At 59.3% G+C, this 13970-nt stretch overlaps 2 protein-coding genes across 2 annotated transcripts; one reads left to right on the top strand and one right to left on the bottom strand.

Annotated features, from left to right (window-relative positions):
* The first annotated feature begins 978 nt into the window (after positions 1-978).
* On the top strand, positions 979-10109 carry THITE_2124231 (uncharacterized protein). The gene is made up of 11 exons (XM_003657904.1): positions 979-1400; positions 1503-3023; positions 3100-3449; positions 3510-3624; positions 3678-5315; positions 5397-5556; positions 5623-5912; positions 5965-6252; positions 6316-9506; positions 9612-9927; positions 10076-10109. Exons 1-11 carry the CDS (start codon positions 1347-1349, stop codon positions 10088-10090), a joined length of 7938 nt encoding a protein of 2645 aa, XP_003657952.1. The 5' UTR covers positions 979-1346; the 3' UTR covers positions 10091-10109.
* An 813-nt stretch (positions 10110-10922) lies between these two features.
* THITE_2124229 (uncharacterized protein) lies at positions 10923-11401 on the bottom strand. Its single transcript, XM_003657903.1, has one exon. It carries the CDS (start codon positions 11312-11314, stop codon positions 11144-11146), a length of 171 nt encoding a protein of 56 aa, XP_003657951.1. The 5' UTR covers positions 11315-11401; the 3' UTR covers positions 10923-11143.
* Between the last annotated feature and the right edge of the window lie 2569 nt (positions 11402-13970).

The raw sequence follows: 13970 nt of genomic DNA, 5'->3' as shown, positions 1-13970 counted from the left end.
GCCGCCAGCGCCTCATCAGGATCGGCGGTACGATAACAGATACGGCGGCGACGGCCGGGGCAGGAACTATCGCGACTCACGGGGATATTGAGATATTGATTGGCAGTCACATCGTGCCAGGAGAACGCTAGGGTGGGACTTGGAACGCAGGGACGCATTCTGTTGTGTGTATATATGTATAGGTGGTTAGGGTGGGAAGGGTCGCAGCGCATGTTGGTCTTTTGGGAGTGATGCGCAGGAAAACAGATCACGAAATACCCAAGTCAACAAGAAAACATTGCCGGATGCCCCGTCGGGGTTTGACCGTCACCCAATCCTCTCCGATGCCCGTTGTGTGGTAGATGGACTCCGCATGGGAACACAGACCACAGACAGCACCACCACCCGCTCGGTGGAGGTTGCATCGCGGCATTGGGCCCCGCGCATGCATTGATAACGCGAGATGCAGCCCGCACAAACCAACGGTTGCTCCAAGTCCCACTGTACATAGAAGATCCAAGTCCGTCGAAGCCGAGATCTTTCTGAGAAGGGTAACGTTCTACATCACGGTGACAGTGGCCGCTAGCAAGCATTTTCAATTTCCTTTTGGGTGCCGCAATTTGACATGCACAACCCAATGCTCAGACGGAGGACTCGGTTCGAGGAGCTAAGACTCTCGTTGTGTCTGTGGCATAATAGTGTACACTAGGTCGTGTACAAATAGCTTGATGCAGGAACCGCCAGGGACGGAGGGAATCTGGCGGGCGGTGTGCGGCGTTGTGGTGGTTTCGTGCCGGCGGGCCACCCACCTCGAATTCATGGTTTTATTAGTGGGCTCTCGGCCCCCCAACGGGGCCCACTTAGGTAGCCCGCTGGCCCGCCGAGCCCCCCACTGCGGGCTTCGAGGTTGCACACTACCAGGTAGTGTGGTGTAGGGGTCCCCGCTCTGGTTTGGCGTGCTCAGCATGTCACCCCCGCCTTAAGGTTAGGGAGCTTGCCGCATTCCGCAGTCCGGCAGTGCGCCCCGGCGCGAGGAAAGCCACAAACCTCCCCGTCCCGCTTGCCGTTCCGCGGTCCGTCTCGTCTCGCCTCGTCTTCGTCTCGCGCACACGTTCCCTTCCCGGCGTCTGCTCGCCCGCACCAACGGCTGCCGCAGGACCGGCGTTCGGTGCGCCTGCACCAGTCTGCCGTTGTTGCATCTTGTCTCTAGTTAGACCCGACGAGCCTGAATAGATCCGCGGTGCGGCCTACCTAGACATTCCACGCCCGAGGTCGAGCACGGAGGAGGAGAAAAGAGATAAGCTGGAAATTATACCGAACCCAATCATGAGAAGGCGCAGGCCGAGTCCTGCACTCGTAAACGCGCAATGAAGGGCGACGCGGGCCTGGTGGGCTGCCTGGTGGACAGGCTCACTACGAGAGTACGTTCAGTTTTGCCAATTGTCGCCAGTTTTTGCTGCTGGCTATTCTGTTCGTGATGGACTGGCTGACTGACGACGCACGCCTTCTCGCTCGCCCGACAGCTCCCCCACCGCACCGGCACGCCGACCCAGGACCTCTCCCAGGACGACATCGTCTCCATCACGCGCGCCACTCTCGTCAAGATCAGCGCATCCTCCATCGGCCTCATCCTCGACGCTCTCCTGTCGCTTCTCGAGGACCTCATACGCCCCTACAAATCCGTGCTCTCGCACCCGCCACACGTGCTGCTCTCGGAGCTCTACGTCCTCGAGCTCATCGCCGACTGCTGCGCCAGCAATTGGCACCGCCCGAAGGGTCCCGGCGATGGGGCGGCTTCCTCTCCCGCGCCCGACCCGCCGTTGTCCTCCTCACGGCGAGCCGCCTTCTACCCGCCCGAAGCGCTCAGCGAGGTGCAGCTCGCCCGCATATTCGAGGTCGTCAAGGTGCTGTTTGAGCCCATTCCAGATGGATACATGCTGCCCGCCAAGACCATACTCGACGACGCGTCCGCGAGACATGCGACGACCTCTTCCCCGGAGGAGCCGTCGCGGACCCCGGTCTCCTCGTCGTCCAGCGAGCCCCCCGAGACTCGGAGCCTCCTCCAAGCCCACGCGGCCGCCATCGAGGCACACGTCAAGCTCATCGTCGAGTTCGTGACCGCGTCTACCTGGCCGGCTGCCTTCGACTACTTCCGCAATGTCATGTACTCGGCCCGCACCACCGTGTCCGCCCAGGGCGCGCCGAACGCGGCCGCGGCCGCCATCGCCGCCGAGGAGGAACGCGCGGCGCTCGTCATGATGCGCACCGTCTCCTTCTTCTGGGTCGACAGCCAAAAGTTGAGCCTCGTGATCCAGGAGTTCTGCTCTAGCTTCCTGCACTTCCGCAAGACTTTCCAGAACACCATAGCCATCGTCGTGCCCCAGCTCATCACCTCCTGGATCGACCGCCATCCGACCGAGTTCGTTCAGCTGCATTCGGTGCACAGTCCCAAGCGCCGCGAGAATGCGCCCGACACGCTGTTTGACATGACGCTCACCATCGGCGACAATGGCCGGCGCAAGCTGCTGTATCCGATGCAGATGACGCTGTTGTTCCTGCAGCCGGACGTGTTCGAGGTGGCCAGCAACCTGCGCGACTCGAAAGCCGCCGGCATGGCCAAGAAGGTGCAGTTCCTGGACGGGCTGCGGAAGTCGCTGCGGAACCGCAACGAGCAGGCCGCCTACTGCCTGGTGCTGCTGCTGCGCGTCGCGAGGCACTTTGACGGCGAGAGCGACTCGGCCCTGGTGAGCTACGCGATGGACGTCCAGGACGAGGTGCGCGATGCCGTCTTCCGGCGGTTTGCGCCCGGCGCCGAGATCCTGGCCTACGAGCAGGACATCATGACGGCGGCGTTCGTGTCGCTGGCGCACCTCAACTTTGAGCACTGTCTCGAGTCGCTCGCCACGGCCTGCCTCTCTCCCTCAGCACCGCATAGCTTCAAGACTGCCGTGATCCAGGGGTGCGCCCATTTCGCGCGGCTCGGCAATAGCCGGTATCAGCCCCTGTTCACGGCCGCGAGCGCTTTCGTCCAGGCTCAGTTGCAGGTAAAGTTTTTTATTTTAATTTCTCTTGTTCGCGGTCATTTCGTGAATATCGGAGCAATCATCTAACTGCAAAAAGACTGTGTCTGAACTCCTGGCCGAGGGATACATCGAGGAGCAGACTGCCCAGCGCAAGGCGGTGGAGAGCGCCCCTTCGGTTAACATGGTGTGCAATATCCTCAACTTCCTCGACGCTTCGCCCATGACGCTCTTCGAGGGCCCGCCCACGGACCGCACCGAGCGCGACCGCTTCTACGAGGAAAATCTCGAGGCGCTCATCTCATGCATCGTTGCTGCCAACGAGTCGGTCAGGCGACTGGCGACCGGCGTTGCGAAGCGCTTGTTTGCGAAGGAGCAGTTGTTGACAACGCTGAGACTGTCCAAGGGGTTGGGGTCGAAGGCGTTTAAGACGAGGTTCTGGCGACTTACGTATGTTTGGCTCTAGGTCAGCTGTTTGAACAATGGGAAAGGGGCTAATAACGAGCGCAGCTCACTCATCCTCATATCGATCTGCGACCGGGCGAGACTGCCCTGTACCGCTGACGAGCTCAGGTCTATCAATGGCTATTTGGAATCGAGGTTGCTTCTCCTCACCTCGATACCGGTGCGTCATTCGGGGCTGGCATTTTCTGTGATGGGCTTATTGACATACACCAGGAACTCGGCCAAACTTCTGACGACATTCCCGAGCGGACTGCTGCCTCTTCCAAGCTGGAGACATTGTTCCTCGTGTCTCTCTGCTCAGCAGACATGGAGGCCTGCCAGATGGTGACATCCTGCATTAGCACCTTCCTCGACGAATGCCGCCTCATCGATACCGCTCCCGCGACGGCCAAGTCGTCGCTCACTCTGCTCCGCAACGGCGAGATCTTTGGTGAGATAGCTTCGCGCGACTTCCGGTTCACCGGCATTGTGGCGTTTCAGAAGAGAATCAGGGCGCTCTTGAGGCGCATGCAGTATCCCAGCACCGGAATCCTCGACGCGTGGGAGCTTGTCTTTGATCGCTGGCTCCATCTCTCCAAGGATATCTCTCAAACGAACGGTGACGGCATCTTGGAGAGGACGGTGGCCGAGTGGCGCAACTATTCGGGCTTCCTCGCCTCGCTGGGCGGTATCTGCACGGCCGAACAGGCCGTCAATCTGGAGGAGCCTGCGATCAGCGGGCTCAGGTGGATCGACCGTCTGTCGTCGGGGATCCACGAGGAGCCGCTGCTCACGCGCTATCTCCGGCTAAGCGTCCAGCAGCTGGCCTGCGCAAACGTCCGAGTCCGCGAGACCATGAGAGACGTTCTGTCCACCGAGGTGCCGCCGTCGCTGTTCCAGCCCCTATTCAAAGCGCTCGAGGCAGAGCTCGACGTGCTATTTACGGGCGCTCTCGAGCCGAGCTTCAAGGGCCAAGACAACGACATCATCTTCGCCGAGCAATCCTCGTCCCTCCTCAAGGCCCTCCTGGAGCGTCTCGACACTCCCTCCGACCTCGGCGCCGCGTCCAGCCTCCACCTCGGCGGGCTCTGCCTCAACTTCGCCAGGTTTCTAGACGGTGTGACCGACAGCCCCAGCAGCCTCCGAGTCAAGATCAAAGTCTGCCAGCTCGTCGAGGCCGTCACCAAGCGCAAGGAACAGCTCAACCTGCGCGATGACGTGCGCATCCGCAACCAGCTGCTCGAGTACATCTTCAGCTGGATCGCCCGTCCCCGCTCCCCGCGCAGCGACGGTGCAGCGGCCCATGCCGCCAGCGGCGCCCGCCAGGACGAGATGGCCCGTGTCCAGCGTGACCTTGACAGGGCCTGTCTCCGCTCCCTCGCCACCCTCACGTTCCGCCTGCCGCTCCAGCCTGGTGACGGCCAGACCGACGCCGGCACGAGCGAGCTCAAGTCTCAGATGTTCCACCAGTACTTCAATCGCTTCCTGTCGCTGCTTAACATGGACTCTGGTGGGTCGGACTTGGGCAGGCTGGGCGAGTCCCTCCCTCATCACCACGGTTACCATGGCCATCACCATTTCGGCACTGGCGGCAGCATGACTTCGGCGTCCGTTGCTGCCGGGGGTGCTGGCGGCGGCTATGGCCCAGCGTCGGAGGCGTCGACGGCGGACCTGGCCATCACCATCCTGTCGAACTTGCTCAGTGCCAACATTGATGTCGGCCTCAAGCACTCGCTGAGTATTGGCTACCACGAGAACCCGGACATCAGGACCGCCTTTGTCAGGGTGTTGCATAACATCCTGGTCCAGGGCACCGAGTTCAATAACCTGAGCGATGCGGCCGTGAATGAGAAATATGACGAGTTGTTGGAGGTGAGCAATCCATTGTGCACGCATCATATGTGGCTTGGAACAGGATGGGTGGATGCTCACAGTTTTGTGTCTCCTTGGCAGCTTCTGACCAGCGATACGAGCTTGGCGGCGGCCATGAGCGCTGTCTGTCCCAGCCATGAGGTTGACGAGCTCACGGTTTCGTTGTTGAATATATTTGAACCAAGGGGGTTGATCTTTGTGCTGCTCGAGGCGCTGATCAAGCAGGAGATTGAGGAGACAGGTGGGCCGACTTCTTTCCCATGACCACTTGAGTGACTGTCGCTCGCTCAGCTGACGCCCCTTGCAGAAAACGAATCCGAGCTGCTCCGGAGAACCTGCGTTGCGACCAAGATGCTGTCCATCTATGCTAAGTGGAAGGGCGTCAACTACCTCAAAGACACGCTGCAGAACGTTGTCGAGAGGCTCATGATGACTTCCAAGGACCTGAGTCTGGAGCTGGATCCCGCTAGGGTCAGCTCGCCCGAGGAGCTGCAGACCAACGCCGAGCATCTGCAGATCGTGACGAGGGTGTTTATCGAGAATATCTGTGGCTCGGCGGCCGCCATGCCAGCATCGTTCCGCAAGATTTGCAACATCGTAGGTTTAGCCCGCCGAGGCCGAACGTGTTCGTGCATGCTGACAGCCGCAGATCTCGGAATCGGTCGTGGAGCGGTTCCCAGAAGCAAAATACACGGCCGTCGGCGCCTTCATCTTCCTGCGCTTCTTCTGCCCGGCGATCGTTGCTCCCGAGGTGGAAGGTCTGGTCTCTACACCGCCTTCGAAGGAGATGCGCCGCGGGCTGCTGCTTATTGCCAAGGTCATCCAAAACCTGGCAAATAACGTGCTGTTCGGCGCCAAGGAGCCGTATATGTTCCCGCTGATTGACTTCTTGACGAACAACATATACAAGGTTACGACCTTCTTGCGAGAAAGTTCGGTACGTCTAGACGCTGTTGTTTGGCTGTGATCGGGCCCGACTTGGGCTGACTGAATCGCGCAGGTTCCGACAACCGCGGTGGAGCAACCTGTCAAGGGCGAATCGTTTGACTTCGGCTCCTGTGTAGCGCTTCACAGGTTCTTGTACGAGCATTGGGACCATGTCCGCCAACGGCTCGCATCCAAAGAGAGGAGGGATTTCGTTCGGTCGCCGGCCGAGTCGACAAGAAGCCGCTCGCCCGTGCTGGAGCCTCTGAGGAATCTCATCATGAACCTAGGCCCGCCACCGCTGGCTGTGACGTGGAATCGGCCTCAGATCTCCGCAAACACCCCGCCGTTGTATTCCAGGTTTCAGGATTTCATGCTCCGCAATGCCTTCCGCAGTACCGAGTCGTTCCTCACAGCCCGAGCCGTATACGACGGCGGCGAGAGCAAGGACGGGCTCTCCATCATCTGCATTATCCTTCGCAACATAGACGGCGAGTCGATCGACTACGACACCTTGTTGTACTGCTACCTCAAGCTCGCCAGCCGGCTGTGGCATCGTCCCTTCGGCCTTCTCATCGACGCTACCTGCTATAATGGGCAGAACGAGCCCAAAGACGAGTTTCTTCACAAGCTGGAGCTGCTGACGCCGACGGAACTGTCCAAACAACTGACGCGAATCTACATCTACAACATGAACAGCGCCGCCAAGAAGTGCTTCAGGCGCATTCTCCGTGTTTCCACCAAGAACGAGACCGGCGTGTTCAGTCCAGCGAACGTCGAGTACCATCTAATCGGGAGCCTGCAGGAGCTCCAGGCGCACTTTCACCTCACCCACCTTCATCTTCCCAAGGAGACAATCAGCGTAGTGACAGATACGCGATACGTCTTCCAGCCCATCATCAGGCTGTCAAAATCCAAGGGCAAGATCGACGTGGTGATCAAGGTAGGCAGTCAGTATGTCCAAGTCACCACGACCAAAAAGCAGGAGATCCCCGGCTTCCGCCTGAGCACGACGGTCAACGATATCTTCCGGCTCGGCGACGTGGACGAGGCACCGACCTCGATCCAGACCGAGGATGACTCGGCATTTGGTCTCAGGGCCGACAACGGCAAGATCGTCATGTACTTCACCAGCCCGAAGAAGCTGGACGTGCTCCAGGCTATCCGCGCGGCGAAGGCGAAGTACGCCAAGGACACACGGGCGACCAAGTCGTTCGAGCGGCTGATCCGGCCGCAGGACGTGCCGGGGACGCTGCTGAACCTAGCACTGACCAACCTGGCCACGCCCGACCCTGCGCTGAGGTTGTCGTCGTACAACCTGCTCAGCGCACTATGCAAGGCGTTCAAGTTCACGGCTGCGTCGGACCTCATGAGCGCCAAGGACATATCGGTGCCGCTGGACCCGTCGCAGTTCATCATCAAGATCAGCAAGAGCCTGGCGCAGACGGAGCCGCAGCTGACGGCTGATTTTCTGAACGAGTTCTTCGTCGGGTGGGACAGCTTCCTGGACGAGCAGAAGCCGCTGAGCCTGGCGTACATGGCGCCCTGGATCCCCGGCTTGCGGGCGTCGTTGCTGGCGGGCGAGCCCGAGAGCGACAAGGGGCGGGAGAAGATCGCGGCGCTGTTCAGGAAGCTGATCGACGTCGCGCTCTCGGACCCGACGTTGACCTTCGCGCTGGAGCAGTCGGTTTGGCCTGTCATCTACCAGGACGAGGTGCTGCTGGACATTCTCCTCGACGAGATTGTCAAGACGGCGCTGAGTCTGGGGTTTGAAGACGACCAGACCGAGACGCTGACGTCGATTGCCCGCGCGATTGGCACCATCACCCTAAGGGGCAAGATCATCTCGCGCCTGCGGAAAGCGCTCAACCGGTCGTCACTGCGGCCGACCAAATATCTGCCGGATAATGCTGTGTGGAACGAGATCTGCGTGCTGCTGCAGTTTTGCCTTGCTCTGTCGTTCGATAGCGGAGTGCAAGCGCAGCTGTATCTGCCCGAGATCTTCCACATCGTCTCGATGCTCGCCAACACCGGCATGCCTGACGTCAGAGTCGTCGTGCACCGGCTGCTGATCAACTCGATCCACTCGGCGTGCACCTCGTTTGCGCTGGACGAAAACCGGCTCAACAAGCTCAGGGCTACGCTGGAGATGCTCTCGGATCCCAAGAACGAGATCTTTGTGAACTCGATCAATTTCATGCGCGACGGCGCGTCGATATCGACAAACCAGGAGGCCGCGCCCACGCTCGCTGCGACAGAGAACCTGGCCACAATCCTTTTCGAGACGTGCTCCATCGCGGCGCCGTCGGTGGACGTGGCCAACGCCTGGCGCTCTCGGTGGATGAGCCTCGTCGCCAGCACAGCGTTCCAAAACAATCCGGCCATACAGCCGCGGGCCTTCACCGTCATGGGCTGCCTCGCGCGCGAGGAGGTCGACGACGACCTGCTGTACCAGGTCCTGGTGGCGCTCCGCAACAGCGTGGGCCGCTTCGCCGAGGACAACAACAGCGATATGCTCGTCGCCATCGTCACGTCGTTGTCCAAGATGATGGCTAAGCTGCCGTCGGCGTCGCGCTATGGGCTGCAGCTTTTCTGGCTCGCCATGTCGCTGCTCCGGCTGGTGCCGCCCAACCTGTTCAACTGCACCGCGCTCTTCCTCGAGGCCGTGCTTACCAACATCAGCATCACGGGCGACATGCGCAACGGCGGCGACCGGATGGTGCCGTACCTGCTGCAGGGGCGCAGCCAGCTCGAAGAGGCAGCGTTGCCGCTCGACGAGGCCTACGGCATCCACTTCAACAGCGAGAACTTCCACTACGCCGCGTGCGCGTGTCTGGTGCGGGGCCTGACCGACAGCGTCACCAGGCCCACCGCGCTGAGGGTCTTGTGTACCTTCTTGGAGATGACGACGCCGAAGAAGAGCAGCGACAGCAACGCAACCGCCGGCGCTGCGGCCGTCGCCGAGCGGGACATCCGCGACCTCGTCACCTCCCCCTACATGTCGCTGATCCTGGCGCGCACGACCTCGGCCGACGAACTGCGCGAGCACCTCTGGGCGGCGGGCATCAATGTCAGCCCCGCAGGGCTGTTGGACCCCGGCGCCCTGCGGGCGGAGCAGGACCTGGCGCAGCTGAAGGACAAGGACCTGCTGCTGAACACGGCGATCGAGCTGGTCGACTTCCAGTATCTCGACGACGCGGTGCAGAACCGCAGCCTGCAGTGGCTCAACCGGATCGCGCTGGGGCGGCCGGCCGTCGTCATGCATTTGTAACTCATCCCCCAACCAGCCCCATGCGCCCACTGCCCTTTTTTCAAACTATTTTTATTTGCATTCCTAGTGATTACTAACCTGTCTGGTTGTTATTAAAACAGGTGCGCCCCCATCATCGCCCTCCTCGACGACATCCTGCTGCACTGCCAGTCGCCGGCCACGCTCGAGGCCGCGCACACGCTGCTGCAGACGATGACGGCCAACCCCAAGTTCGCCGGCGCCCTCGACAACGCCGGCGCCGGCGCCGGTGCCTCGGCCTCCTCCTCCTCCTCCGCCGCCGCGGCGCTCAATGACCTGCTCGAGGACATGGGCTTCGGGGGACTCTGGCGCAGCTGCTCGTTCAACCTCGCCGGCGGTCCCGGGCTGGAGCATCAGCCGGACCGGGCGTGCTACGCGCTGACCGAGAAGTTGATCGAGGTGAGTCCTTCCTCTCTGCTTCTTTTTTGACCTACTTGTCTGGAACAGTTGTGTGCTGGGGAATCGGGTTGCTTCAGGGGTGGGGGTGGGGAGTCTTTTTGCATGGGGTTGGATCGACGGCGCGGCTGACATGACTCGGCATTCACAGCTTATTATCATTTGAGTGAAGAGCAGTGGTTCCTGCGGTGGGGCGACGCGGCATCAGAAACGAAACGGATACAGTGGGGAGCTATCCCCTCCCCCCATCCTAGCGGCTGCGGGGAAAGGAAGGGAAAGAAGGGAAGGCAGATCAATGGAGATAGGGGCCCGGCGGTAGTGGAGCGTGTCCGATCTTGGTGCGTGTTTTTTCGGCAATTGGGGCCATCTAACGATACCTACGCGCATCGCTCGTCACGATCGCCGTTTCTTTCTAGCATCTGCTGGAGCTTGGAGATAAGGGGGTGGAGTTCGTTGTCTGAAAAATGGTGTTGGCGGCCTTTTCTGACGAGTCAGAGCTGCTTGGATGTAGCTGACCTTGCGTATTGCGACTGCTCCTCAACTAGGTTGTACATGTACACAGCTGCGAGGAAGTCAACTTGGATGCAGGGGGTAAGGGGTAGGGGGGTGTACAGGAGGTGGGTTGGCGGGGGGTGAAGGTTAGCTATGAGGTGGAGGTGGAAAAATTGCGAAATGTTTTTACTCAAGGATCCAGCTCTTCTCTTTGGGTGTTTGGTGTTTCAAGTGGTGTAAATCAGCACATGATGCAACCCAACGATTTGACTTCTCCTGCAACCTCCTATCTGCTGGCGCACCAACACGGGAATTTTTTTTCCCTTTCCGCCCGATCTGGGCGGTTTGGGTGTTGCACCAGCCGCGCAAATCGAACGGTCTGGAGCTCGGAGGCCTGGCTACCTTACACTAGAACCTTGATCGGTCAAAATTCCCGGCCGCCTTTCTATTTAGTGTAGACTCCCTGTCCCATCCCGGCCGAACTTCCACGGCCTTTCACCGAGACCCGGAGCAGGCCAGACCTGGGGGCTTACCGAACACGGCGAACGTGTGATCGCCCAAGTTCCCACGGCCGGGCCCGGCGACCCTCCCCTTTCCCGCGAAGTCAGACTCCGCGGAAATCTGAAAACGTCAAGCTACCTAGTTAATCGTCTGAAGTTTGGGCAAAGACTGTGTCAAAGCAGAAATGGCGAGATGAGTCAATGTCGAGTCTCTGCGTTTGCCTGGTTCAGGCAGGCAAGGCTACAAAGTACGCGGAGTTGGCTACCTCCATACCAGCACGGTGCACTTTCCACTTCCGTTGCAGTGGTCTGGAACCCCATGCCTGCAGTTGCCCCTGCGCAAGCAACGTTTCTTCCGGATGCTCGTTGACGGCCCGGGGTGGGGGGGGGGCCCCCATGTCTGTCAGGGCCAAGACAACAAGGGATGGGTGGACAGGGAGTTTTCAGCTCCATAGCCCTGGTCCCTGGCACGTGGGGAGAGGCTGCCTTGCCACGGGGGTAACTTACACAGTCGTGTATGTATTGTGGTAATATCAGCCTTACTGAAGGAGTTATAACGTCCCTCCCCGACCTAGAGATGTTGTTGCCTACAGGAGAAGGAATTTGTACCTCCGTGCTTCCGTAGCCATTTCCCAATGCTCAGTTACGGTGTATGGCAATCGTCCTCAATCACTAAACCTCCAGTTCGTATTAGGTCAACAGTGAGTGCTGTGAATATCGTAAGGCTGCGGCAGGTAACTAAGAGTGTGTTTGGCTGAGTAATCGCCCGCCTGGATGCCGCCGGCATCGCGAAAGGGCGAACCACTCAGCAGCCAGCTTCGCCATTGTGCGGAATGGAATCATCAAGTAGGCAGGTGGTAGGTATATGCTGCGGGAGTCTCGGTGTCTGGATTAGAGTTCCTGCTCGAGACTGTGACTCAGCTCCTTCCGGCGGTTTCGGAGCGTTCGGCCTTTCTTTCGTAATTGACGCCGAGATGGATGCACCGCATGCGGGTTCTGGGAAAAAAAAGTCCGTCACGCCGGATCTGTGCATCGGAAGGACCATGGAAGGCTGAAAGACGACATGGTCGCAACTCACAAACACAGATTCGGTCCGTCGTTCGGTCCATCGGTCAAGGGCCGTGAGACGAATGAGAAACAGGCCCAAGAGCCGAGGCCGAGTGGAACCCGCCGCTGGGCTGCAACCCCTGCCAACCGCTCGGCTTCCCAGAGACCCGCACTTTTTTTCGACCGATCCAGATGCACGTGGATTGGACTAGATGTCCTGCATTAGCGGGCTGCGGTGCAACACATCCAAACTGCGCTTCTCCGGCGCTGGTGGCCGGCGTTCCCTCCCGAGCCTTCGGTATGGATAAACGATGGGAAGAAAATTTTTTCTGCATTTGCTCTGGACGAAAGCGGAATTTTCACTTCTGCAGAAGGAACCCTCTACGTGTGTGGCTGCGCACGGCTGCCACATGTCGAACATGCAAGCCTCCATTCTGTGTCAGGTAGTGTACTGTCACTCGTCGTGTACCGGACCAAGTACTGTAACCTGTCGAAATGTACAGTACAGTACCTGCACTTGCGATCGCCTCATCCCCGAGAAATGTGCGAAATCGCGAGACACCTAGCGCCTGCAACTTGCAGCGACGACCCAATGAATACCATAGCGCGCCACGGGTGGTTGTCGAAATGGTCATGGCGCCCGTCTCCTTGGTCAGGGACAGTCCCACAGACCGAAATATTTCCCCTCGGAGGATAACGTACGTTCAACTCTCCTTCCACGGTTAACCTTCAACCCAAAATTTTCCACTTGAAAATAATCCCTTCTCTTGAAAATACTCTCTTACGTTGAGGGATGCTCTCTCGACTACATTGTACTCTAAGAGGTAGGAGAATTTCGTCTAGGCGACTTTCATAGCGATGATCTTGGAAAATTGAACATTCTCCTACGACTATGTGATCCAATCCGTACTGCAAGATGGTAGTGGAGACCATGTCGACAACCCCCCGTGGCGCGCTATGGTAGGTAGGTAACTACCGAATACCATGAGCCCACTGGGGCATCACTCATCCGTGGATTGTCAATTCCTGGGATAATCGCTGACTGTTTGTTTCGAGAAGCTGGGATGGAAGCTGTCGATGGACCAAACACGTTCCAGCGGCTCCATCCCCGACACCCCGAGCCCCTACACTAGAGCTTCCCGTTTCATGTTCGAGTCGTTGACGCTGGGGAAAGAGCCCCCCTAAACTGCAAAGCGCAAGATCTTCTTCGAGAGGACCTTGCCGACTCGAGGATGGCGGGTGTTGATTCTACTGCGTAGTGTAGTTAGTGTCCCGTGTGTATTGGCGTGCATTTCGGACTCAACGGCTTCAATTCCGCGCCCTTGTCTCTTCCTGCGCCGTGTGCTCTCGCCCGATCAAAACCAACGGTCGCTTCCGAGCGTCTGGAACACCCCTTCCCGGGCCCCGGCGGCGCCGACACAAGGCCAAAAAGATCTGCACACTAGCGCGCCCTTGGCGAGGGCACCCTCCCAACATCATTGGCCAACTTCGGGTGGTTCGGGTGGGCCCGGATGCCATCTGCCAGATGTGCGGCGCAGCCTCTCTGGTGCAACCCAACGCCTCGATTGGGTGTCGTTCCTCTGCAACAGATGTTGAGCACGGGCGATCTGGACAGCCAAAACCAAGGGGGTCTGCCAAATCAGCAAGCCACACAGCCGGCTTCCAGAATGTCCTACACCATCCGTACGCGCTTCTTAACTGAGCTGTACTGTACACTGCAACTTGCTGAGCACAGTCGTGTACACAGCTTGAAGCACGCGACACGTGGACCTTGGCCCGCCAGGTCTGCATCTCAACGGACGGTGTCACTGCCCCTGGGTCGTTGGGGCGGTACATAGTGTACATAAGGTACGTACACATACACCAAGACGTGGTGCAGCATGCAGCACCGGTGAGTTACAACTGTTGTTAGTCGGTGCGCCGACGAGCCGTGCTCCCTCCTTGTGAATCAGCCACGCTGAAGTTCAGCCGAGCAGAAGATTTCGCAGCGGGCAGCGGGAGCTGAGG

The sequence above is a fragment of the Thermothielavioides terrestris genome, chromosome 6 (genome assembly GCF_000226115.1).
Source record: "Thermothielavioides terrestris NRRL 8126 chromosome 6, complete sequence".
Lineage (NCBI taxonomy): Eukaryota > Fungi > Ascomycota > Sordariomycetes > Sordariales > Chaetomiaceae > Thermothielavioides > Thermothielavioides terrestris.
This window is presented reverse-complemented; position numbering and strand designations above follow the sequence as displayed.

Excerpts from the sequence above, each read along its gene's own strand:
- THITE_2124229 (XM_003657903.1), bottom strand. The coding sequence starts at position 11,314 with ATGGGGGCCCCCCCCCCACCCCGGGCCGTCAACGAGCATCCGGAAGAA.
- THITE_2124231 (XM_003657904.1), top strand. The coding sequence starts at position 1,347 with ATGAAGGGCGACGCGGGCCTGGTGGGCTGCCTGGTGGACAGGCTCACT. Across the intron at positions 3,024-3,099 it reads TCGTCCAGGCTCAGTTGCAG|ACTGTGTCTGAACTCCTGGC; the intron begins GTAAAGTTTTTT and ends AACTGCAAAAAG. Across the intron at positions 5,316-5,396 it reads AATATGACGAGTTGTTGGAG|CTTCTGACCAGCGATACGAG; the intron begins GTGAGCAATCCA and ends TCTCCTTGGCAG.